Source organism: Aptenodytes forsteri, unplaced genomic scaffold (genome assembly GCF_000699145.1).
Source record: "Aptenodytes forsteri isolate BGI_AS27 unplaced genomic scaffold, ASM69914v1 Scaffold72, whole genome shotgun sequence".
In the NCBI taxonomy this organism is placed as follows: domain Eukaryota; kingdom Metazoa; phylum Chordata; class Aves; order Sphenisciformes; family Spheniscidae; genus Aptenodytes; species Aptenodytes forsteri.
The window spans coordinates 4,018,856-4,045,876 of NW_008796193.1; the positions used below are offsets into that span (position 1 = coordinate 4,018,856).

Here is a 27,021-nt window from a genome sequence, read left to right on the forward strand (position 1 = left end):
CTACAGTGTTAATTTTCTTGTTCACTGTGTGGCCATGTCTTTAGGGCTGGTAAGGGACAGTTTTGTATTTCCTAGGCTCCAATGTTGCTGTGTACTTTGAGTCCTCTTCATTTTCATTTTTTCCATCCTAGTTGTTCTCAGCCTTTTGTTCTTTAAGTAATTGTCTTCTACTTGGTATAAGTAGTCTTCGATTAGTCCAATCTGCAATTATAAAGAAGTGGTGTCAGAAGCATGTCCCTTCCCTCCTCTAAAACTTTAAAAACTTTTGCAATTAGTTTATTTCAAAACTAATTGTCATTAGAAAGAGAAATACATGAAGGCACCTCTCATACAGTTGGCTGGAGTAGCAGTACCTGATTTCATAATTTTTTTTTTTTTTTGTCCCTTTCCATTTGGATTCAATTACTTTACTGCTGTGGAATAGACTCTTTCATTGAAATCTGTACACTGAAAACAGGAATTTATCACAACTCTGTCTTTAAATGGCATTGAAAAACAGCCACTTTAAAAGGAAGGGATGATGAGGAAATTAATCTCAGGCAAGTTTTTCTTGATAAGGAAAGAGAACAGAGGCTTCTGGCATTTATATGCCAAAAATCAACACGTGGAGAAAAATGAGTATTCCACATTGCTGTGGCAAGAACCATTTTTCTATTAAATCAAAATGAAGTTCTGAATAAATATGTTTCCCCATGAATATAATACACTAGAGAATACAGTAAAAGAATAGATGACCTGTTGTCCCCCAAAATAAAAATGTAATTATTCTAATAAAGAGTACATTCAGATAGACACATCTTCCTTGCAGAGGTGGTTTCAGAACAACCAAAAATATAGATTAATAGTACTGTGTACAGGTATTCTGTAAATACCAGGCATTCATAATTTTATGGCTATGTCTCCCCATACCTTACCTTTATTCATACCCTCTGTCAGCTTTTGCGATCTGCAGCGTTTCTGTAAGGCGAAGATGAGAATCATCTCCCTTCACACTGAGTTATACTCAAGACCTAGACCCTATATAATGTGAGGATCTAAAGAATCAATCTTCCAATTGCATTTTAAGCTGAAATATTTAAAAAAAAAAAAAAAGTCCTAATCTATCATCCTGACACGCATTCAGTGGAGCGTTGCGTCTTTAGGCGCAACACAGAACAGCTGACTGTGAATTAATCTGAGCGTGGCTTCCTATTGTATTTATTCATATATTGAGCTGTTACTAAAGTGCTCCTCAGCCCTGAACTTGAAGCCGTGCCGTGCGCTCTGGCCTTGGTTTGTGCTGGTGAGGGCTGTGCGTGTGTGATAGAGAAAAAATGAGGCAAGCAGAAAAGTTTATGGACCATTACTTCTGCCTCCCTGGGGTGCCAAGTGCACAAGGAACACATTTGGGAGGGGAGCTCTGCCTCCTCCTCCCCACGAAGCTTGCAGGGGTGACATTTTCAGTGGATCGGCTTTGCATAGCACCGTGTATGATGCCATGGAAAAGAGTTTTCTACTGTGCTGGTGAACCTTGATGGGCACTTGCTCGTGGGCTTTTGCTCCTCTGTTGCCAAGAGGTCCGTTGCAACAGGAGCACGGGGAGGTTGGGGCTCTCTGGACAGCCTCACGGGCTGGCTCTGCTGTGACGTGCTCACCATATAAACATGTGGAGGATTAGAGAAAGGAATCACGATGCTAACCTCATTTCTAAGAAGCTGAAGTAAAAGCTTAGGAAATCATTGATCTGGCCAAAAGCACACGGGAAGTCTCAGAAAGACTAATCACTTAGTGCCAAGCTCCAGTCCAGGGGCTTAGCCATATTAAAAACAACCACCAAACCCCCAAGACTCTTCTGCAACAGACCAAATTAAAATGTCTACATAACTTTCTTCTGCGCTTCAAAGTAATTTTTTCTATTTTGGGGGTAGTGCTTGTGTTTGGGGAGCACAAAGGGTGGTAAGAGGAAGGGAAACGGGTCCCGGGTGATGGATAGGGTGTGGGGTGAGGGCAAAAGGAGCACCAGAAAAGCAACAATTTTTACAGCAGCTCCTTTAGGACCATCCAGCAGTGCCTGCACTGCTGGTGACGCCACCAGAAAGCCCCGTTGGAATGATGTTCCTACCTTGAACCACGGCTCAACTGCTGTTGTGTGCTTTTCATATTTATAGAATACCTGTCAGCTCCAGCCCCCAAAATAAGTTCTAATATGGCATATCAGGGGTGGAAATAATAGTTGCTTACATAATTGCAATGTTACTGACACAGCTGATGAGCTGATGATGTTATTTGCACAGCAGTGATGGCATTCAAACCCTTGCCGACTTACAATTACACTGTATGCTCTGAGCCCTAGCATGATATAAATTACCATAAAAACACAATGAAAACACAGTCTCTTGACAAGATAAAGGAGGGCGGGGAATGGCTTAAAAATCTCTTTTTGGTGGCTGCAGTGTTCAGTAGTGTTTATTCATGGCTTTTTACCTTGCACATTTCATTTTAAGAAAGTAAATTGGAAGCATTATGTTCTGCCTTTTTGCCTTGATTTAAAACCTCCCTGTGCCCGCTCTTCTGCTGTCTGACTGTGGTGAGCCACCTTCGGGGCTCTCATTGGGAAATGCAAATTTTTTAAATCAATAGCTTAACTTTTTTTTTTCTTCCCCCCCAATAACTGTTTAAATAGGAACCTGTGTGGATGGGAGTAGGTAGAAGGACGTAGTTTGTAACCAGCCCAAACGTGATTAGTGTTAGAGCCAGAGCTGTTGTAGGAAAGTGGATTTTGGAAAAGACTTGTAATGTATTCCCAAACAGAGCAATAGCTGGCCACAGACTGATGCTGAAACCAAATCCCAGGGTTATCTAGCTGAGCCCTGCAGCCACTCTATAGGCTAAAGCAGCACTGAAGCCCAAGTGAAGAGCTCTGCAGGACTTGGTTCACAGCAGAGCATTCATTATTGGTGTTGCCAGTGATTCACATGAGGCTCATTTTGGGTCTGATCCTAACCTGCACAGAGATCAACATCGTTGGGTCAGTCCTTTGCACTATTTGTACTTGGATTATGTTTCCCCACCTCTAATCCCCTGAGCCACATAGTGTCCATGTGTGCCACAGTCTGTGCATGGGAGCTGGTCAGCAGCATCCCATCTCCGGGGGCTGTGCTCAGGTTTCAGTAACTGAACATGCTGCTTGACATCCTTGGAGTGAAGTCCCTTAAATACTCTCCTGAACATGTGAAACCATGCTTCTCCCATCTACCCAGCTATACAGTGTCTTTATGGTCTTTTTCTCAAGTGCCTGGTGACCTGAGAACTTATGAAGATAAATTGGGCTTCAACTTATTTTTAATCTTCCACTGCTATGACATCTTACTTTCAAGATATCCTCCTCAGTTACTCCCAGCAGTGCAGTGGCAGCATTTCTACTTTGGATCAATGCCTACAGCCCTGGCCCAGCTAGGGGCTCCTCAGTGCACAACTGCCCCTCCGTTCAAGTTCCTCCCGTTTCTCCCTCATTAGCTCCTGATTTCAGGCTGCTCCTGACCCTCTTTCTTTCACTGGATTTTTCTCTCTGTGTTTAGTCTGGCCCCTGTGATCAGCTGGAGGGAGCAGGGAAAAAAGGGAATAGACAGAATGAAGACCAAATGGAAAGAAGGAAGAAATAGAAACAAAAGTTGCCTTTAAAGCAAATTACATGCTTAGTCCACAGCATATCTGTGTGGTACCTGTAGGTGCTTTGGGATCAAGGTAAGCAGAGAAGTGTAGGGATCTGGGGACATAAATTTGAATATGAACCAAGTACTCAGTAGAGTTCATTTTGTTCTTTTTACGTTAATACTGCATTTATTTTACATTGCCCCAAAATTCTCCTTTGCGCTTCAAATTCTTGCATTGATAATATGTCATGAGAGATATCAATGGTGGAAATTGTTGATTTGGGGAGGGGCAGAACAAAAACCAAGGGAATTAATACCAAGAAAACACTTGGGCTTCTGCAAGAGTATGATGTATAGTGTTGGTGTTTCAACTGTCTGCCTTCAGTTTTATACCCACGAAGGTACCTGGGGTATCAAAGCAATGGGCTAGTGCCAGGTCTGCATGCCTAACACTTAGGGGAACTAAGTTAGGATAGAGACATCTCTAGGCTGGTGGCCAAATGAAAACAAGAAACAGGACAAGAAAAGCAAACTTGTTTGGCTCACCTGAAGAAGATTACACTTTTTTTTAAGCCAGAGGAATAAATGGGAAGGACAAAACCTCTGTGTGTGCCCTCAGACCAAGAAGCGGCTGGCCTTGGTGGCACAGCCTTTGCTGTGTTGCTGAGACACCAGCACAGAGCTGCAGCACCAACAGGACACGTCTCAAAAGTATTTCTATTCTTTTATTCTCAGGGAAAATCAGGTGAATGGGCGAGGTCGTGTCTGCCTTTCCTCAGTGGAAGGGCATTTTTAGTCTGACACAGTGAGAAGGTGAAAAGCATAATTAGTGCACCAGAAGTACCTGGATAGACTATAAGTCAATTAGTCTGCTCTGAATTCCAGTTCTGAGTTTGCTGGGAGAAGAAAATGATCTGTGGTCCATGCGAATACTCAGGTGATCAACTCATTCTTAACTGAAATTGTTTTACACCATTCTCTAAGGTTGGGCAGAATCTGTACATGCTTATGGTTTTGGTACACTTATCTAATGCAGTTTATGCAATGAAAACACAGAGCTCTTTGGGTAACAGGCAATGCAAAAGGATTAGCTGGAGAGATGAACTGCAGAGGGTCTAATCAGGCAAGGCAATATATGGTTTCCCTTTGGCTTAGGATTTGATTCAGACCTACAGGTGTTTTTGAAAATGACATTATATAGATCTGCACAAAGGTAAGGAACAATACAGGCCTTGTTTGGAGCATATACAAATACTTCCTATCCTGCCCTTTTGTACATGTTGTCCAGTGATGGATAAAGGGGGGAGACTCGCTGCTGTGAGCGTTCAGCCCTGCTCTCTGGATGCCATCCTGATTGATTCGCTCGTGGCATGGAGGGATACATAAGCAGCACTTGCTGGCTGCAGCTGAATTACAATCATCGAAAGATTTCAGTGTAAGGGACCTCTGGAGGTCATCTAGACCAACCTCCTACTCAAAGCAGGGCTTTATAGGAAGTTCACATCTCTTTTTTTGTGAAAAGCATTTCTGGTAATGCTCTATCAGTCACTTCTGAACTTGCCTAGATGCATGATGCATTGCCCTGAAATACCACAATGCAAGTACATTCTTTGCCCTTCCTACGCACTCCTACTCAAAGCAGGGCTTTATAGGAAGTTCACATCTCTTTTTTTGTGAAAAACTTACTGCATTTCTGGTAATGCTCTATCAGTCACTTCTGAACTTGCCTAGATGCATCTGGTTTTGCCCTGAAATACCACAATGCAAGTACATTCTTTGCCCTTCCTACGCACTCATTGGGATAAGACATCCCACATACGGCTCCTAATTACGTGATATGTACCAGCTACGATGAGGGAACACTGTGATACTATCCATCACTCAGCGTGGTTTTGTCCAAGTCCTGATGGGCCACAGATGTCATGAAACTTGTCAACCTTTGCTGCAAGGGGGCTGTTCCAAGGAACAGATGTCTGTGTTCGATGGCTTACTGATGGTCCAAAGGAAGCTTCGTGGCTTATCCAAAAATGGGGGAGATATTCTTGCTGCAAGCTAACTTGAAAGCACGTCTTTTAAAAGATTGGCATGAATTTGAATACCAATACAAACTATCAGTTATATTACCTGCTAAAGAGTTTAGAATGAAATGAGAAAGAGCCAGGATCCCACAAGGACAAACTCCTGTAGGAAAATAACTTTGTTTAGAAAAAAATGTAGATGGATAAGCAGCAGCAGACTCTGTAAACTGTAAAATCATAAAAGTATGTCTCGCATGGATGCATGTGTATGCATTCTCTACAATGCCTAAACATCCAAACTTCCTAAATCCCAATAAAAATCGGGGGAGTCACTCTCAAATAAGACACAGGTGCTTTTGAAAATATATGCAGGAGCTATAAATAACATGTAATGGCAAAAAGGGTGATCTGGCATGCAGAATCTATTTTTATTACTTGGGAGCTATTAGTAATAGAAGGCAAATGAGCTGCCTTTAAACATGAAGTATCTCTCAACATTTTCCTTTGTCTCCCAGAGCTACTTGCTAAAGCACTCTTTGGAGTGATATAACCAAAGGAACAGTACTTGAAGGGCCTATGATTAAGTAGGGATGGCTGTATAGAGTAAGGAGGAAAAGCTGAGCATATGCTTGAGAAAAGCTACTGATATTTTAATAAAAATGAAACCCCAATCTGTACCCTCCGTTAAGGTCAGTTAGAACAAAGGTTGCTCAGTATCTGGAAAAAAAATAATGATTTTACTGTTTGTGTGTTAAGTGAAGTGCATTTGAGCTGCTATGGTTGCTTTTGGAAGGGAGTTTTTGGAAGTGGGTTTGCACAGTAGCTCATGATCTGAACTGCCACGGGCAGGCCAAAGTCACGTCTACTTCAGACTTGAATAACACCTTGTACACCCGAAAGCTCACTGTTTCTTAGAGTCACAGCCTCTGCTTTTATATTGCAATGCTGGTCTAGCTGTGATCAGGAGGTATAGCTGTTTAATGTGTGGTCACTAAATAGCTCAGCTTTATGTTAGATACTGGTGTCTGGAGGGTTGGAAATGGGCAGGATGCAATTGCTTCTTCCAGTGTAGCTGAGGGCCATGTAGGCATCTTGCTGGGGCATCTTTTCTTCTCTTGTGTGCGAGACACAAAGAACCAGAGACTCACAAGGGCAGGAATTGATTTTAGGGACCAGGAGTATTGATAACTCCTGAAATCCCATTGAAACCTCTCTCTTACACAAAGAGCTCTGTGAATGCTGTCACGCTTTTATTGTCCCTACAGTGGGGCTGAATTTATTAATGGGACTCTTTGGTTGCCTACATTTCTTTTGTATCACCTCAGATTCAGTGGGGCAGATCTTATTTTCTGCTCACACACCCTCCTAACTTCCTCTGCCTGTTCTGAAAACTTCACTCAGTGCCAGGTTAGAAACCTCTGCCATAGTTTCTTCTTGTCCCCCTCAAGGCTGTTGCTGATTCTGAGTTAATCCTTTCCAGAATGTCTTAATATGTTTTCTTTAATCTTAGCATGAAGTCAATCTTTGGTCAACTCTAACAAAAATTTTTGCATTTCTACCTAGTTGCTCTGCTCTTCATTTCCTTCACTCTCATTCTACCTGAATCAGTGCCGCTAACATTTTCCTTTTGCATTTGCACTTTTCTGACTTCATTACGCATTAGATATTACACATTAGACTTCCACTCCTGTTCCAGAAAATGTGCTTTTCCTATCCTTTCCCATCCTTTGCTTTCCCCCTCCCTTTGAACAATGGGTCCATGCATTCATGAAACACGCAGCTGCATCACGGCCCCAAGATGAGAACAAACCAGGAACCACTTTCCTTCTATTAGTTCAGGAATAGCCAAATTAAGAGAGCGTACCAAAACGCAACAACTTTTGAAGCCTGCATGCTCTGAGAACAAGTGCGGTTCCTGGTGGCTGTGGCACGGGCTTGGATGACTTTACAAGACGTTACAAAGTCGTGTACGTCAAATAACCGTCGTAGTAGCCAGCATAATACTATTCAGCAACACGTCCACTTTCCATCAACATACTATGAATCTCCCTCCTTGCTCCTCTGGCTGACCGAAAGCCTAGCACGTCTATGGCCCTTTTCCATGGCTTGATTTTCAATTAAGAGATAATGTCAGTGGAAGAGCACAGTTCATCAGACAGTGTTCCCCTGCTGTTGCAGAAGGCAGAGATGTAGTAAGCAGAGGTCAACTACTGAAAATCTGTGTGCCTGGCTAAAAGATTATATAATATATTAGGCTAATTTTACTTCATTTCATATTCACATATATTAGTGCAGCTTTTGTTATATACTTATCCTTACGTAAGTTACATCTGTTCTTTTATTCACTCATCCATGTTTGCTCTGCTTTCAGATTTATGAAACAGGCGTTCCACTGAGCTCAGCAAATGATGGGCATAACTTATCTAAATTGCAAAGTATGTGATGCCCTTGAGGTAAACTCAGATGTGAAGGTTTTATGAAGTGTCTCACATGTGGAAGTGTAGGAAAGTGTTTATTTGCCAACTCCTGTCTATCCTTTGGCTGCTCAAATGATGGTAAGAGGATCCTATGAAACTGCTATGAAAGCCTAGGGGCTAAATGGAGAAGTTGAACTACATTATTATCTTCATAGGGGAAGCAGAGCCATACTGGCACTTGCACTTATTTCGCTCTCCTCTCTTTGGATGTCAAAAATTTCTGGTTGATAGACTCTAAAGTATCTATTTATTTAATGAAATGTCTCTCACTGTACAAATATTGTGAGGCTTTATTAATGAATTTATTCTTATGAGATAGGAAAGTAATCTCTTTTTATTTCTTTATTTTTTCTCTTACAAGACTGCAGAGAAACAAAGTCTCTGTAGAGGAAAGGAGGAGCCTTCCTGCCGTTTTATGTATCTGAGATACTCTGAGCCCTTCTGCCTGTCTGTAGCTGCTATAGAGTCCTGCAATGGCCATGCAGAGACCTGGTTCCTTGAGTTACTAAGGGCCAAGCTTTACCGCTAGTCCCAGCAGTCATGTTCACAGCAGATTTCGCTTACATCATATGTAACTCTGTCAGCAAAGAAACTAGTCAATAATGGCCAGACCTGGCTATTATGGTAGTGCCTCCACTTGCTTAAGACCCAGCGGCTGGACTGAGTCTTGTGGGACTGAGTCAAATTATCAGGCTGGTTCCCCTCAATCTTTCTTGGAAGTTTCCTGTTCATTGCTGCTGAGCCTTGTGCATCAGAGGTCATTGTTCAAACCACTGGGCTAAGTCAGTCTTGTTAAAATAATACTTTGAATTAAGAAGTGAATTTACACTTTAAAGTCCAGTAGGCAAAAATACATTTCTACCCCTGTTAGCTGGTGAAGATTTAAGCCTTTTTAAAAGAGGAGGTTTGATGCTCTTTCCCATAGCGTTTCCTATTGACTACTTTAGGAGGGCTTCCCATTCATAAGGGTTGCTTCAGAGAAGTCTGTTCTCATGAAATGCTGATGGTGTGATATTTAAGTACCTTCGTGACTCAACCTATAACACAATTTGGACCGAGCCAGTAACTAAAAAAAAAAATTCCTAAGCCCTAGTATGGTGCCTTGAATCCTCTGTAAGCCCAGCAGTCTGGCCACCAGCAAGTTCAGTTTGGGAATTTCTGACAACTATAAAAAGAAGGAAGGTGGTAAAAATTTTTTAGGAATGCCCACGTTCCTGAAGTAGACTGGGACTCAGTCCGTCTGTTAATTGCTTGCCAGGTGTCTGTTTCCCCAAATCGCTAATACAAAGCTCACGTTTTATCCAGGGGACTGCAAGGAAAAGTGTCGGTAAAATCCTGGACAATAGGGATTTTGGGAGACTGACCTGGCCCATTTTTCCTGCCTCCGAGGCATTCTTTACAGATATCTAGTACATGGGTAAAGCCGCTGTAGGAAGATGTTTCTTAATCTCCCAAGGTAACCTAGGGTCTCCCAGGTCAGCTCTCCTTGTGGCTGGAGAGTCCATAGCCTGGTAATACTGAGAAAGGCATCTTCTGTGCAGCGATGTTCTTTTTCTCCAGCTAATTACGAGGTCATTTTTCATTTCTTTGTATTTAAAGCTTCCAAAAATAATTAGCCCATTTGATAAATTAGTTCGCTTAAAACCATAAATTTGTCAGTGAATTGGATGAGCAGCGCAGCACCCAAAACACTTGAAGCTACACATATATTACTACTTTGTCAGTCCTGTAAATTCAAAATTGCCCAGATTAATTTCAAACTAATTTGATAAGTCCTCCACTGTGACAAAAGGAAAAGTGTTTGGGTGTCACGCTTTGTGCCCTTCTGTGTCAGATTTCAGCCTGAATTAATTTTTTATGGCTGACTCTAGAATATAAAACTCTGAAAACAGTGGGTTGTAATGGCAATTCTGACAGACCCTTCAACCATTTGGAAAATAGGCACTGCTATAATTCTGCTGCATTAGAGAAAAATTTTGAGTGCTTTCATTAGGTGCAACAGCTGTTTCTATTGCAAAAGCCAAACTTCATTGGTGGTAGCATCGCTGTCAGCTTTCCAGAGTTTTGCATTTATAGCTGATTGTATAAACTCCTTTATGTTCTTTCTCGCTTTCCAATATATGTAAAATAATTCAATAGCAAAAATACAAATAACTACCTTGTAACTAGATCTGTGTGAAGGTTCTTTGTAGGCTCCTACAATCAGCCTCATGTGATGAGCAAACTGAGAAATACTGAACTTTTCAAAATGGTTGTAGCACAAGTGACATGTGGTAATCCACACCACATCAATTTTTAATCATCAGATTTAATCCTCCTTCTTAGTAATGTGTTAGAGTTCTTTAGCCTAGCGTAACATTCTTTATTGGAGCTGATTTAAAAAAAAAAACCAACACAAACCGACAAAAAATCCAACAAAAATACCCCCAAGCTCCCTGAGTGTTTTCCTGTCTCCTCTACTTCAACAGATTTTTTCCTAAGACCATTCTGAATATGCTGAAATTAAATTTCAGAAAAAAAGTAAAGTAGAAAAGAAGTATTTGATCATGCTTTTCATTTCTTTCTTCTGATATAATATAGAAAAATATTTTTGTATTATGAAACAAACAGTGAGTTCCACTTGGAACAAGATGCCTCAAATCAAATAGTTATCTGAGTTGTCGAAAATGAAATGCAAAACTATGTTCAGAATGCAAACAAATTTTGAAGTACCAAATTCTAAAATGGCAGAGAGCAGATTTTCATGGATTCAGTAAATTTTATTCCCGAATATTGAATTATGCACAGATTCATGTGGCATAATATGGGATACCAGTCCATTTATAAACATTATCTTGATTTCCATTAAGATTATACTGAAAGTAAAAGTAACCAGAGAAATAGAAAGGTTGTACATACATATATATGAATACATCAAAAGAAAATACTTTGTTTTACTGAATTTACAATGAAATATTAGCCACTGTCTGTTGAAATATGTGGTAATCCTTTTGGTACCACCACCAAACTTTTAATGAGCCTTTAATAAATTTAGATATCTATGTACTTGGTCTAACTTTCAGCCGTGATCCTTTCTCAGGATTTCTCTGAACTGTGGTCATTGAGAGTTGTGAAAATCGGGCTGGTTATTTGAACACCTAACTGTGGATTAAAATCCCGACTTTCGGAAAAACTTTGGAAAACTGTCTTTGATATTTAAGTCTATTGTCTGAAAATGGGAAGGATAAATGCTAGAGGAGTACAGGGAATAGGCTATTTGTAAATATATCATTGACTCTTTGCATTCATCTAGTTATCAATGTTTATTATATATGGCAGGAAATATGTATGTAATTGTCTAAATATATATAATTCATATCGTACGTAGCGTTTGTGTTGCAAAAGATTCTCATATGATCTGTAGGCAGGTGTGAGAGATTTAGAGACTATCCTGGTGCAATGTAAAAGCACTATGAATATTTATCCTTTGTTTTGCCTCAGGAGTGTTTGAAAGAGATGAAACCCAGTCTGTCTATAATTTTGGGCATGTAGGTTTTGGTTACTTTCTGAAAACATTCTGTACTTGGAAAACTTTATTAAGAGCCGCCGATCTGACAGCTAACCGAGGAAATGCACCTACTCAGACTTTCTCTCAGAGGAGATGCCTTCTGAAATTTTAATTCAAATCACTTGGAAATATGGACTCTGAAAATACCTTGACCCTTCAACCCTGTGATTTCTTTCAGACATCTCTGTCTTACTTGCTTATCCTGGTGACACTGACTTAGTGCAGCCAGGGTTTGGGTTTTCAGTATCTTCCCTGAGATCTGTCTGTAAACCCTAAATCCCAGAGAGGGACAATTTCAAGTCCTGCCAGTGCAGAAATTCAAGCCCTCTGTCCTCCAGCGTCCCATTGCAGCTGCAACCCAGAGCGAGCGTGCATACCTCTGGGATCTGATGTAGCCATAAGACATAGGGTAAGACCAAAGCTTTGAACCATTAGTAACATTTTCCCTTCCTGGTGATGCGTTGCTATCCTTTTCCTCAGAGTGGCTGAATGTCGATGGTGTTGAATGCCCAGAGCTGTGATTTGCTCTGGTTTGAAATACTGTAAAAATGTAAGACACTCCTCTTACATCCCAGCCTGACATATTATTCGTTACGTCGGGTCAGATTCATCTGTATAGAGAACCAACACAAGACTCCCTGCCTTTCAAAAATCCTTTAAGAATTAAATTGACCGGTTGCTGTGCAGAGACTCCAGAAAGGCATTTACATGTCTTTTACCTCTCACATCACCAAAGCCTCATTTGAGCTCCACTAAGGGACCTAATTTGTTGGGCTGAATTTTATTCCCTAACAACTCCCCCCTATACCCAATTAGCACAGTACCCCATATGACAAAGATGGAAGAGAAGTATAATTATCAGCCAAAAATAAGCTATTCAGTTGTTTTTTTTTTTCCATTAGATAACCACATGAGACTATTAACATGGACAAAGATCAACCATAGGGGCTAAAGCAAATAATAAATATGTATTTGTGGTTAGTGCCTGAGCACTAACAGAGTTCAAGGCATGCAGTCAGGTTTCAAATGGCACCTGCTTTCTTTTCTACCTTTTGAACAGATATGACGCAGGTGGACATTTACTCCCCAAAGAACAATATACTCTCCTGCCCTTTGCTGCAGGTTTTTACCTTCTGAATTTTATTCCACACACGTCCTTTATCACTTCTTCTTCCTTCAAGGGTGTCCATGGCATCTGCCATTAGCGACTGCAGCTGTAGCACCAAGATAAAAATTATCAGTGTGGAATTCACACAGAAATAACTTCTCTAAATACACAGATTAAAACCTAATTAAAAAATCATTTGTACGCTGATGATTTTATTACTCATCTTTCACACAATGAGCACTGCCACCTCATCTTTGCTTCAGCCATTACACTGTATTATTATGGATATAAAATACAGAACAATGGGAAAAAATCCTCTTGAAAATTTGTATTTAAGCCTGTATGTTTTAATGCAGTAAATGTTTATATTTAGTAAAGGAAGACTTGGGTTGTAAAGAATAAAGGCTCCATATTTCATTCTTTAGCTGTCTGGGGTATTCTGTGTCGTACATGAACACTTTTTAGTATTTTCTCCCAAGGCTAATGTATCATAATTTAAAGCAGCGTGTAAAACCTCACAAGAGGACAACACTAAAGCTGAGATGTTTTTACTGTAGCTGGAAGTACCTAGCTCATTTTCCTTGCTTTTACTATCCTTTTTCTTTGGCAAACCCTCCCTTCTCTCCATCATTCAGCATAACAGAGTATAAAAACAAGGCTGACAATTTCTAGTGTAAACTATAAAAAGGTGCCGTAGGAAAATACTTGCTAATCAGTCCTTAGTGTTAGAGGAAAGGCTAAAATTCAGGTTAGTTGTAGTATTACTTCACTCTAGTACCCTTCCAAGTTAGTCATAGCATTGCCTTACCCTGCACCCTTCCCAAACACTTGTAAATGTTTCAGTTGCTCTTAATTCAGTAACAGAGAGACAAGGGTCGGATCCAGGGTGTCCTCCCGTGAGCAGCCATTAGCATCAGTGTTTAGGAACAAACTGGGTGAGACTTGTATTTAATACCTGTGATATTGCTGTGCTCTGTTAGGTCTATTCCAAAATGTTTAGTTGGTTAAAGTGAACCCAAACAATAGTTTTTGGTGTCTTCCCAAATTTGTTACTCATTACAAGTAATTGGACAGTATAAGCATAAGCTTTCATAGAGAAATTGTCTCTTCTTTCTGTACCTAGACGGGCAGCAGTCTAATATGAGTACATAAGGTGATGAAACTTATGTCCTGGTTTCGGCTGGGATAGAGTTAATTTCCTTCCTAGTAGCTGGTACAGTGCTGTGTTTTAGATTTAGGGTGAGAACAATGTTGATAACACACCGATGTTTTAGTTGTTGCTAAGTGGTGCTTACACTAGTCAAGGACTTTCCAGCTTCCCATGCTCTACCGACTGAGAAGGCGGGAGGTGCACAAGGAGCTGGGAGGGGGCACAGCCAGGACAGCTGACCCCAACTGGCCAAAGGGACATTCCATACCGTGTGACGTCATGCTCAGTATATAAGCTGGGGGTAGATGGCCGGGGGGCAGCGATCACTGCTCGGGGACTGGCTGGCCGTCGGTCGGCAGGTGGTGAGCAGTTGCATCACTTGTTTTTCCTGGGTTTTGTTCCCCTCTCTCTGTTGTTTTCCTTTTCATTACAATTTATTATTATTATTATTTTATTTTATTTTATTTCAAGTATTAATCTGTTCTTATCTCGACCCATGAGTTTTCTTACTTGCTTGGTTGCGACTGGGGTTAAACCACGACAAAACTTAAAACATCAGTGTTTAGGTTCGTCTGCGCAAGATATAAAAATGCTGCCTTGAGATTCAAGGAACAGATCTGTATTTCCTCAAGTTTACCTTTGCATTCAGGTTTTTGAAGTTAAAATTCTTTGTTTGTGTCCTAATACTGGATAAAGGATGCAGGAATCTTCTTTTGAATCTCTAAATAAATTTTTTATGATCGGTCCCAGCCTGCTTTCTCTGTGCTTGTGCAGCCATTAAGTTGAATCTTATTGGTCCAAACATTTGATGAAAACTTATTTTTTTAAGTCATGCATCAGTATTCATGAAAAACAAAACTGCAGATCTGCCTCTGACTTTAATGCGAAAAGAGTAAAGAACATGTCAGAAATTTTCCATCGCAATACTTTTATAACAGATAATCTCCTTCTATGAATCCAGAATAGACACAGCCTGGAGATTAAGGGTATTAAGGGCAGAATGGGCAAAGCACAGATCCTGCTTCAAACCAGGCGGAGGAGGAACCGGTCAGGGGAAGGGGAGGATTTCTCCATTGCTTTTCTTGGAGTGATTCTCTCTGAAGAACTGGTCCAACAGCACTGACTGGGGCAGGGACCAGGACATCGGTCTGTCACGCCCAAGGGGCCGCTCTGACAGCCCACCCAAGCTGGGGACCTCACTGCTTTGGGCAAGAAGTTAAAACAAGAAACCTTTCCAATTAAAGTTTCACTGATATTGATACATGTCAGTGAAAAGAGTCCAGCGTGTGCTCTGGTTTTAATTTTATCACCCAAAGTTTTTCACCAGCTCTACTGGCAGAGAAAATGTGCATGCTACAAGAGCGGGCAGTTGGCAAACCACAGTAATTCTGCCAAAGCTGGTCTTTTTTGGAAAATCCACTCCAAGGAAAAATGCTGCATTTTTTTAAAATCACCCAAAGTTTCACCAGCTCTACTGGCAGAGAAAATGTGCATGCTACAAGAGCGGGCAGTTGGCAAACCACAGTAATTCTGCCAAAGCTGGTCTTTTTTGGAAAATCCACTCCAAGGAAAAATGCTGCATTTTTTTAAAATAGCTTGTCCTCATTTGATTTTAAATTGAAATAGATTTCTGCTTTTTTAACTAGCTTTCATCTTGATTTATGGTGTACAAATACAGTGACACTGAAATCATAAACCTTGGAAAGATCTTCTTCAGGGTTTTTCCGCACTTATATTCAACTATTCGAGCTAACTGAAATCTTTATTTTCCCAGGGCCTATGGATAAATACTGATCTAAAAAGGCCTCAGTTGATGTTCTCTTGTGCCATAGATTAGGACTCTATTTATTTAGTTACAGGAAGACATTTACACAGAAGAGTTTATAATTGAAATGCCTTTGGGATCCTTGCTGTATCAGTGCAAATTGCACTATTATAAATTCAGTGTGTTTTAAACTTTATACAACTCATACTGTATGTGATAATAAACATTTGGCATCTTTAGCATTTTCTAACTCGCACAGTTTAACTGCCTTGCTTGGTCATAAAGTCTTATCTCCGTTTTACCAATGTAAAGTCAGAATGACCTCAGAGGAATTACTTTAAATTTTTATTAGTACAAGTGAGATTAGAATTTGGCCAGTTCAGTTTTCTTCATGGAAAAATTTAGATATCTCTTAGAAATTATGCTGAAGAGTGAGAAGCACATGGAGTCAGCATGGGTGCTGTGATTCTGACCCCATGGACATGGGGGGGTTGCCTCTGTAGCATCCATTGAGGGCTGCTGAATCACACCAGTACAGCCCAGTCCTGCAAATGTTTCATCCTGCCTGGACCCCGGTGAAATGAGGAGGATGACAGGTAGGCTGAGAAAATGAGGATCTTTCGCTCGGTCCCTGGATGGTGTGGATGTGCAGACCCAACGATGGGCAGCAATGTTCTGTGCTTGATGCAGTTGCGATGTGGTAGGGAAATGGTCCCTACTGGCATAAAGGGAGCCTGTGCCATGCGGGCTGATGCCACCAGGAAAGGTAAAGCCCATTAATCGCTCCCTTGGTGAAGCCACTCTGCAAGTTCTTGCTTGCAGTCTTGTGCCTTAACACTGTGGTGCCTGAAGTTTACTAAAATATTCTAGCTACAAAGCATCCAAGCTTCCATTTGCACACACAGACTACAGATATATTTTACAGCAGGATGACAGGACAGAGAAAAATAAATGAATGCTGGATTAATACATTTTAATGCTCTGGACAGGATAGCTGCTAGAAATTTTCTGCCTTTATTCTTTTAAAAAACATTTTTACCTTGGGCTCAGTAAACAAAGCATATGTGTTTCATTGAAAGATTTACAATCTGTCACTTAAATCTCCCAGCACGGACCCTCGTTCTGCCCAGTCCTACCCCTAAGGGACTGAAGACCTTTGCCTCGGGTGGCCTAGAACCTCCCCCAAAAAGCTTTCCAAGGAGGTCAGGCTTATGACTACTGCATGACAAGATACCGGCAACAGTGTAATAGCCTGTGCCTAACGTGTGATGTACTGAAAATATTGTACCCTGGAGAAAAACCTATCACTGAAATATGTACCAATAACTCAAGACCCTTTAGTCAGCCTTGAAATGTGGGCCTGCTGAAGTTTAATACTAGAAAACTTGCATCAAAAGGAGAACGTCCTTTAATAACACAGTTTCTTTGCAATGTCTTTTCCCCTTATCTCGAGCCCAGACTTCAAAGTCTGGCAACCACCTCCTGCAGTTGCAGGCCACTGCTCGTCTTCCCTAAAGCAAGCTGCTGTGAAGCTTTAATTCTACAGAGCTTAGGAGCTTTGCAGGACTGCAAGCAAATGTCAGGGGACCGGCTTTGGTAAAACCAAGAGTTTCTAGTGAACTGAAGTTGGATCATCAAAATTGGACTGCATTTAAATGCAGGGACTGTGAAGAGACGTAGTTTTTTTTTTGCTAAAATGAAATGCTAAAAATTTGCATGTGAGCTCCCTCCCCCATCAGAAAACCCGACAGTCTTGTGGAAGAATAACCATACGGTACTTTCTGATTGCAGGTTATCAATATACTATCAAGCTATTAATGACTCTATTCTTGCAACAGCCCTGCTAGCATCACTGCCCTCATTTTACGAAGGGAAAACAAAAGCATAGCAGGTAGACGGGTTTATTCAGAGACAGGGAGCAAGTCATAGATGGAGCCAGGGAAGAAAATCTTTTCTTTCCTTTCCCCCTTCTCCTCAGCTTTAACTAGATTTGGCCTGTTTTGCTGCAGGTGGCTTCTGATGTTAGATATCTTAAAGTAGCACGATCTGAATAATTGCAATCATTTTCCCAGACTGATTTGTGGAGTTTTGGGGGAAAAGAAGAGGTTTTAAAAATATGCCTACAGATGAGTCATGCTGGTTCTATAAAAGTCATCCTTGCAGGTGATTAGCACCTCCTCTGACAAGGCACTGCAGTCGGATTTTAAAACTACTTCAGGTCTGCACATTCGAAAAATGACTTCCAGAGCAAATTGCAGCACAGTGCTCTGCCCCAACCCTTCCTCCCTGGCTCCCTGCCTCTAAAGGCCAAAACAAGTATTAGAAATAAATACTTACCAGCTCGGCATCCTGCTGACTGATGTCCTGCAGGTAGGGAATGGTTGCTAGCTCAGCCATCGCTTGATTAATCACTTGGGACTGTTCCTCGACTCTCTGCAAATGGCCGAGGAGGCTGGCGTAATGCAACTTCTCTATCCCACGTGAACACGCACAGAGATTGTCCTGTTTTCTCAGCAAAAGCAAGTAGGTTAGAGAAGAGTCGCAGAAAACATACTTATCCTTTGAGTCCTATGCCTTGAGGTTTTATCATCATATATATTTGTGCTGGTAATACTATAAGCAATATGGCATCCAGCAGCTTTAAGATAATGCTGCTGACAATCTTCATAGAGGAAAAAAAAAGACTTTCTTTCCACAATCTCTCTAGTAGTACTAGAAAAATAAATATGTAGTCATAATATATGTGAAGGGGAGACAGCAGATAACAAACATGAATGCAATTTTCTCATTTGGAAATGGCTTTTCCATAATCCCCTCTGTTAAATATGATCTGACTGTTATGAATTGCTTTTAAAGTTTCAGTGAAGAGGTTGAGGAAACCGTGCAGTGTGTCAGCTTATGGTTTGTTTGCAGACTAGGCAAATCCATAGCTTTCAAATATATAACCTCGAGGGACTAAAACCTGCAGAGGTGGTCTCTGATCCTCCAAGGCAGCCAGGCACATGGTAAATTTTAAGCATGTGAATACAGAAATTCAGCCAAGTGCTAGCATAAAATCTCAGCACCTGCTGAAGTGTTTGATGAATGGCAGCCTTACCACCATATTTTCAAAAGTATTCTGATGCCAAAAATGCAAATAAGCACCCTGCTGAGATTTTCAAAAGCAATTTGGCCTAGATTCCCAATGAGATGTAGCCATTGCATATCTGAATGCTCAGTCCTTCTGAGTTAAATTTCCATTCATCTAATCAGGGTTTTGAACGTATTTAAGTGCCTGAAATTCCAAGAATTGGCATGAATTTTCAAAACCACTTCCAGTATTTTTAGTAGGCCTTTGTTCTGGCAGTTGCATATGGTGGCACATTGATGCTGCCATTTACATACACTTTCAGGTAGGTGATTTTTAAGTCCAATCGTATATTGAACAGGGTGAATGGAAAGTTTTGAATGACATTTGTTTTTCAATAAATGGTGTCCTGTTTTTAAAGCGAACTTTTCTTGGCAAAAAATCTTGGTCTATTGGTTTGATGTTGATCTTGGCTTTGCAGAAATTTGCACTAGGCAAGCATCAAGTGTTATCAAAATGACTATCAACATAGTTCTTGTATCAAGTCTAAGAATTTAATAACAATGCTGTTCTTGCTTTCTATACATCTTACAAGAATAATAATGGGAAAAAAGCTTAGTTTTCTTTTAACGCTAGAAAAATACAAATAATCCTGGTATAGTTAATTTTATCCCTTTTAACATAATACCTAATATAATTGTAAAATAGTATAAAATGAAAGACAATGCATTGGAGACCAATGGCAGGAATGCAGCTATAATCTGGGAGCTCCAGATATGAAAGCAACCGAAAAAGAAAGAGCTGAGCCAATGAACTGGTATTTCCATTAGCTAAAGGAGAGAATCAGGCGCTGCAGAGGGAAGAGGAGCTCTGGTCAGCAGTTCTCTGGAGTATTGCAGATAGCTCTAGTCAGCTGTGTTTGGAGAGGTTAATTTAAACCCAAGCATCATGGAGCAGAGAAGCCAGCACGGTAGGAGATATCTCTTTTGAGAGAAGTGTGGTTTGATTAGTCTATTAATGAAAATGCCAAGAGCTTATTATTATTCTCAATAAACATAATGCAGGGCTAAATTCCAAAGAGAGCAAACTGAAAAGGGAAGGAGAGAGAAAAGACAATGATAACAGAAGGGCCATTGTGTATAAATAGGTACAAATAAGACTGGGGTGTCAATTAAGCTTATAATTCAGGTTGAAGGTCTGCAGTGTGTTTCACCAAAGTAGAAAAGGCAGAAAGCCTAACTAGTTCTAAGATGGATTTTACTCAATTTATAAATAGGATACTATGTGACACAAAGGTGTATAATAGCAGGTGATTTGACTTGAGGAGCCAGGAGAGCCCTTCCAGGTCTACCTTCTTCTGAACTTCTGATGACCCACCTCTAAGAAGGGAGACCGGGACAAACTTCTTACCAACTATTTTTATCACTTGAAGAGTCCTTTTCTGAGGGCCTGACCTAGAATTAGTAGGAGACATCAGCAAGAAAAAAAGATTTCTGTGATCTCTGACATGTGAAATTGTAAGTCTGACACAGTCTAGTTAGCATGGCACTAAAGCAAGTAAAAAAATGGAGCCCCACCTCCACCTGATCATCGGTGTTTGAAAGCCAGATAGCTGTGTTCCCAGGTAGAGCTGTGTGCATTAAAATAAGGAGAAGCAATCAGTTAATGAGAGAGAAGGAGAGCTCTTATCAACATGAAATAGTCTCACAACATTTTAGAGGCAGCAAAAGGTTTTTCCCTGCTATTCTTGAAATCCGCCCAAAACCTTTTTGTGTAAGCACTAAGAAATGAGTATATTGAGTCATCAGCTAAGAAAGCAGGTAAAAATCCTCTCTCATCATGCTGTGTCTGTTGGGGGCTTCTCCAATGATTAAGAAAGTAAAGGCAAAAAGAAAACAATTTTTCCTCTGCTTGACTCTCCAGAAAAATATGAGAGCATGCCATGTAGCTATGGGAAACAAATTGGGCATCTGTGCCAACATGCACTCTGTGGACATAGCAATGCTATTTAAGTTTATAGTAGGTTGGAAGTAAATAAATAAATAACTACCAGCAGGGTTTTTTTTGAAGGGATTAGAGGAGGTCGAACATTGTCAGAGGTGGCGTTTCAGTGACAATGAAAAATGCAGAAAGAGAAAGTAAATAACTGCTGCTGGCAGGAGAAAAAAATTCCGTGGGGAGCTGAACCACATGATGAGAATTGCATGAACTATAGCAGAATTCAAGGGGCTACTAAGCTGCAGTAAAAAACATAATAAAGTGGCCAAGCAATCAGATGAAGATGAAACCAGCTCAGGTAGACACAGTGAAGGTTAAGTAAAAGAGCAAACTTAAATGGAGACTTCAGTGGAAAAGAGTGGGCTCCTTTAACAAAGAGAAGAGATACACTTCTGAGGAATCAGGTAGAAAAGTAACCAACAAATGCAGTATGTGGAGTCACAGTTGCATCCTGGTTAGAAAGGCAGTAACATATTAAGACAATAAATGATTAAATTATGATGCTGTTACTTTCTAGATGGGCCTCACCCCTATTGTCTGGTATTCCAAGGAGAATTTAAAGAAAAAGGTAAAAATGAGCAATTGATGGACTTTCTCTTGAGGACTTTATTCTTAATGGGCAGCCTTGCCTGAGGCAGGGGTCCTTCTGAGAGAGCTTTCCCCAGAAATTTTTTTGCTGCACGAATTCCCTTTAAACAACAACAACAACAAAAGGTGTTCATCCCCAGAGACATCTTTGAAGACCTTCCTTCTAGGAGAGGAATAAGGTCCCAATGCCTGAGGATCAGCCCTGGGACATCTTCATTCCTCTGACCTTGGGATGAAACAGCATCTACAAAAAACAGATCAGCCTGTTCTGGATGGAGCTTACCTGCTATTGCTAAATACCCAGCACCAACAACCGGAGCAAAGATAGGACAGGCTTTTATTGCAAAAAGGAGCTGGAGAGCACGAGAGAGGAGTGAATCATGTGTCCTTTCATGTATTGAGAATTTTGGGATGATACCCCCACTTTTTGCTTTTCTCTATGCTCAAGAAAGGAGTCATCCATTATGCCACTTCTATTTATAAATAAAGTTTAATTGCTGATTGCTAGGAGTGCTAAAGAAAAAGACAAGCACAGTGGCTGGTCAGCCTGGATTTAAAGCAGGATCTGTCATATCCAATACGTGTGGCATGTTGAACCATCAGCTTTAAGAGCACCACTTTGCGAAAGTTTGGAATGCCCCCCCAGTAGTTCTTCTTTTCTATTGTGGAGCCTTTACCGCTATTTTTCAGCTCAAAATCTGAATAAAGTTATGCCTTGCAATCATCTCTGTAGTGTATTGCAATAACAAGCGGAAAAAATCCATCATAATGTTTCTTTAATGCCCTTGGTATCCTCCAGAAAATGTGTATGCTGAAATCTGTATGTAGTAAACACTTTCCCTCTACTTAAAAAATAAACAGCAGAACAGTGAGATCTGTAAATGTACACATCATGCTGTGAATCATATGGTAGGTTTTGTTCACCTTTATAATATGAGCAGTCTAATAAGCCCCTATGGTCACTGGTTCTCCTGTTAAGTAGCATCATGTGCCATCGACATGAGACTACAGCAGGAGAAAGGCAAACTTGGTGTGTACAAAGCAGCAGAAATTACTCCGGTGAAATCACTTCATAGAATAACCACTTGTCAGTGCTGGTAATCTTGATTGGAATACGAGTAGCTGAAGGTCTGACTGATATATATTTTTTAAGGCACATACAATAAACTTTGTGTCATAGTATGTATTTCTGGGTAGATGAGGTTTATAGCATTACCCCACCAGCAGCAGACGATGCTGCGCGGGGACCAGGCTGCAACATCTTCTCTCACACACTTCTTGCTTTACAATACACAAATGTCCCCTTGATTTAAATGGGACTGGCTGTTGTTTATGAAGAAGGGGGGCCAATAGAAAATGCTCTGCTTTTTTAACCTTTAACTTCACGTCTTACCAACAGTGGTGCGTGTATAAATCATGTAATTAACTCTAGGTTGTGTAGCTGCAAAACTGAGGTGGAAGAATTGACTTATGTTAAGTGTTGTCATGGTTTAATAAGCTCTGCTTTAGCACTGAGATGTTTTTGTCAAAAAAAATCTGATTAGGACACGCATTTTGGTTTGTATGTTTGCGTCTGCAAATGAAGAAGGCAGAAAGGAATGTTTGTTCTATTAAAAACAAATACATTCTTTTATCTTCTTAAAAGAAGTTGTAAAGCTAGAGTCTGTATCTGAAGGTTATCTTCCAGAAGTTTTTAATTTATTTTGTGTGTGAAGGAAATACGATGGAATCGTATTTCTAGCTTGAAGAAAATTTTGGAATACTTTCAAGGAAGCAAAAGTGGCCACATCTCTGCCAGGCCCATAAAGAGATTTTAATCACCAGTAGCAGAGCAGTTCTGGCTCTGTGCCTATCTGTATTATCAGGCATAATTGGCTTTGTCATTTGCTCTTTGGGTCAGAGGTTCTGTCTTGCCCGGATCATTCAAGGCTATGAAAACTGAAGGGAAAGTGAATGTTTCCACTGATAATGGATGTGGAATTGGCAGCTGTTTGTTCTAACTCAGTGATAATTTCTTCTGTCTTGGGGCTTTCCTCCTCTCCATTAAAGCACCCATACTGACCCTCTGGTGGCTGGTTATAAATCTATAGGACTGTGATTCAGGCCTGTTATCCTGTTCTTGCTGCTGCTGGAGGTGGCACTTGGGTAGATCTTGCCTGAACCACGTGAATGCTATGCTGAGTTCCTTGGAAAAAAAGGAAGTTTGTTGCTGACTTCAGTGGTGCTGGGATTTCACCCTGTATTTTTGGGAGCCCTCTTCTGTTTCAGCAAGAATATTTAAATGTATGAGGTGAGGTCTAGAGCTGGTAGTAAATTTTACTGTGTAGGAGCAGTGTAAATTCATACAGCTAGTGGGGACTGGCTTGAGCAATCCTAACACACCGCTCTGCTCTCATCTCTTACATGATGAGTTTGTTTTCTTTTCCCTATACCCTGGGTATATTTTCTCTTCCTGATACTCTTTAGAAATGGAATAACTGCAATAGAGGAATCTCACCTCTAAAAGGTCTACGTTGTACCCAGAGAGAGAACTGTGGTGCCAAGAAAAATTTTAAAAATTGGAGTTTTACTGAGGCTTTCAGAAAGACCGGGGGTTTATTCTGTATCCAGTACCCAACCCACTGTCTGTTTATACTTCTACCTTCTTAAATTTTCGAAGTGCAATGCACACAGCAATAACAGATATTTAACTTTCCCGGCAAAGATGCCGCTTCTGTTAGCCTGTACATCAATAACTTGGGCTTTGGGTCATCCGAAGCCAATAGCACATGGCTTCAGGAAAGAGCTGGAAAGAAGCAGCTGTGTGTTTCCTGTGTCTGCCCTCAGCTTGCTCCACCTGCCTCACATCGACGCAGATGCTTTATGAGTGCCCATTTTGGCAAAGCACTAAGCACCTTTACCTCCCAGTAAGCATGTGAGTTCAAGCGCTTACTGTTGTTTCAACAGCTGCTCTCTGAGACTAAAGGAGATATAGCTTCCCCAAATATCTAGCTAATGTTTCTTCCTTGCTAGGGGTTGCTAAGTAGCAGTTTTTGTCAACCTCTTATCTGGTATCAAAACCTAAGAATATAAATCCTGTGATTTGCTAAGACACCCCTGATGAGGAAATGGCTCTGATTCCTTCAACATACAGAAAACTAAAAAACTGTTATTGCTAGGGAAAAAGCATTAACATTAACATTTACAATCTGGGGAGCAGAGGCTTCTTCCACATATTTTCAGGAGAATAATTTAAGAATTGCATTAAAACAGTCTAGTCTACATGCAAATTTGATTTTTGACCTTTTGTGCTAATCAAAAGCCATGGTGCTAAAAAGCTGTGTACATTATTGCAGAAAGTATGGAGTAGAATTAACTAATATACCTTCGATATGGTTGTAACAGATTTGAAGGTTATTTCACATACTTCACTACATAGGGATCAGGATCTAAATCACCAGAAATGCTTCAAGTGGCAATTATTAACTCTTGGTGGAGATCCTGGTGATATGTATAGTACACTATGGGTATGAAACATAGCGAGTAGTTTTGGCGGTTATGTGAAGTAGGGATATAATATAATGGACAGTAAAGATTTGAGACAACTGCACGCAAAGTGATTTTTAAATAAGCTGGATACACTGTCAAATAATTAGGGCTACTTTTTAAAAGTGTCTAAAACACAGCTGAACTCTGTTCCTAATGGAATTCACTGAGCATTTCTGGACACAGGAGGAGCATGTGCAGAATGAATTACCCACCAAAAAGCACACGTCATTCACTCACGCACAGGCTTCTGCTGCCACACAAACTACACACCAGAAAGTGAATTTTATACTCACAGTTAATTTGGTGCTTCTTATGAAATCCATTACTGGCACGATCTTTTTCCCAGTGTTATCCCAATATCTTTTTGCTTCTTCTTTTGTGAGAGGACTGAAAGGAGCTTTCCGGTCTAGGAAATGAAATCACAAAACCATATACTGTGTTTATTCATATACATTTTCCATAAAGGATCTAGCAAGATGATGGGTAAACTGTAGGAGGAGAGAGGAGGATGGGGAGAGCTGTCTGGACCATTAGGGCTGCTGGCACAGAGAAATGGGTCCCGAGAACCCCCCGAACCCCCTCATTTAGCAAGGATCATGGAGGTCACCCCTGAGCTATCACAGCTATTAAGCAAGTTGGTGTACCTGAAAAGATTGGCAGTTTTCTGCTTGACCACCTTTCCAAGATTTTTCCAATATGTTTGTTTCTGAAACCCAGAGTCAGTAAGTAGTGCTGGGGAGGCAGAGACGGCCACCTAGCCATCTGTGGCAAGATGTGAAGTCCATGAGGATCTGGAATCGGGAAATGAAAATAATTTCCACTGTCACACTTCTTTTCAGTTGCAAGAGAAGTTACTTTTTTTGAGGAAAAAATAGGAAGGCTAAGGAGGAGTGAAATGTAATGCAGAAAGCTTGCCAAAACAAAGGTGACCAAACCAACCCATCCAGCTATAACTGGGTTTTGAAATTCCAAACTTTGCAACCTTTTTCATCAACAGCTTAAATTTTGCTGTTGCATAAGATAAAACATGTTCTTCCCATTTCTGCACTTTTCAGTGCTGATCATCCAAAGCATTAATAACTCAACACTTCAGTAACATAACATCCTGATCTTTTAACTGCAGAAAAAGCTGTTTTGTTGTTTCCTGAATTTATGAGGTTTGATTTCCTATAGATTTGTGCTTTTACCATCACCACCACCATAATCCCAGGCTTCCTGCATGTCCTTTCTGATTCACCCAGCTGGCACGTGACAGCCTGTGCTGTGGCTTGTGCAGAGTTTGTGACTGCCACTGCCAAAATCCTGTGTATCAGCTGAGTCGGTCTGCCCTGACCTCAGCAAGGACAGATGCTCAGAGCAACTGTATAAACCACCTTTACTTAGAGAACCAGACCAGTCCTTTCCTCCCTCCCCTTCCCCCACAAAAAATAAACCTAGATTGAGTGTCAGTGTCACTTTTCACAAAGGAGTGCTCTGTTTTCAGTGAGCTCTGCTTTTAAGATGCCAGGCTGTGCGGTCACAGTGACAAATGAAGAACCCCACTCAGAGCTCTCTGGACTTACCCCTATATAAATCAGAGTGAGTGGACCTGATATTTCCTTTGCAGCATGTTCTGCTTCTGATTCTCAATTTTGCAACAAACGGCATCATATACTTGGATTTAAATGTGTATCTGCTCCTTTTCCTTGGAAATAAGGAAAACTTTGAAATCAATTCAGTCCTTACACTCTAGCAGAACTTGGACTAAAATTGGATGGATGATTGTTACAGAATAGGAAGGTTATTTAAAATAACATGTTTGTGAGACATCTGGTATTTCACACCCACCGTCAAAATGGGGCTTAGCTCATATTTTTAATTTCACCTATGTGAGATACAGACCTGCAGGTTGAATGCCACACCGCTGACAATGAGCTAAACTTGTTGCTTGTGAGGGTTTTTTTTGGTGGGCAGTGTGATTTTATGTCAGATGTGAATAAGTAAGTTGAGAAACCCCTACTAGGTTGACTTGACCTAACACTGTTGTGAGTTATCTCAGCATCGAGTCTAGGGAAAGGAGCCGCGTCTGCTCTGTCTGAGAGGGTTTCCAGGACAAAAAGGAGGGAGGTCGGCAGAGGTCCCGTCTGCGTGAGACCTCTCATAT

At 40.7% G+C, this 27,021-nt stretch overlaps 1 protein-coding gene across 1 annotated transcript in view; it reads right to left on the reverse strand.

Annotated features, from left to right (window-relative positions):
• SPATA16 (spermatogenesis associated 16) overlaps window positions 1-27,021 on the reverse strand; it is a 103,609-nt gene continuing 76,588 nt past the window's right edge. Inside the window, 5 exon segments of the mRNA XM_019474306.1 lie at window positions 1-201; window positions 12,805-12,888; window positions 18,035-18,199; window positions 25,172-25,284; window positions 25,523-25,669. Of these exon segments, the coding sequence (XP_019329851.1) occupies window positions 1-201; window positions 12,805-12,888; window positions 18,035-18,199; window positions 25,172-25,284; window positions 25,523-25,669 (710 nt within the window).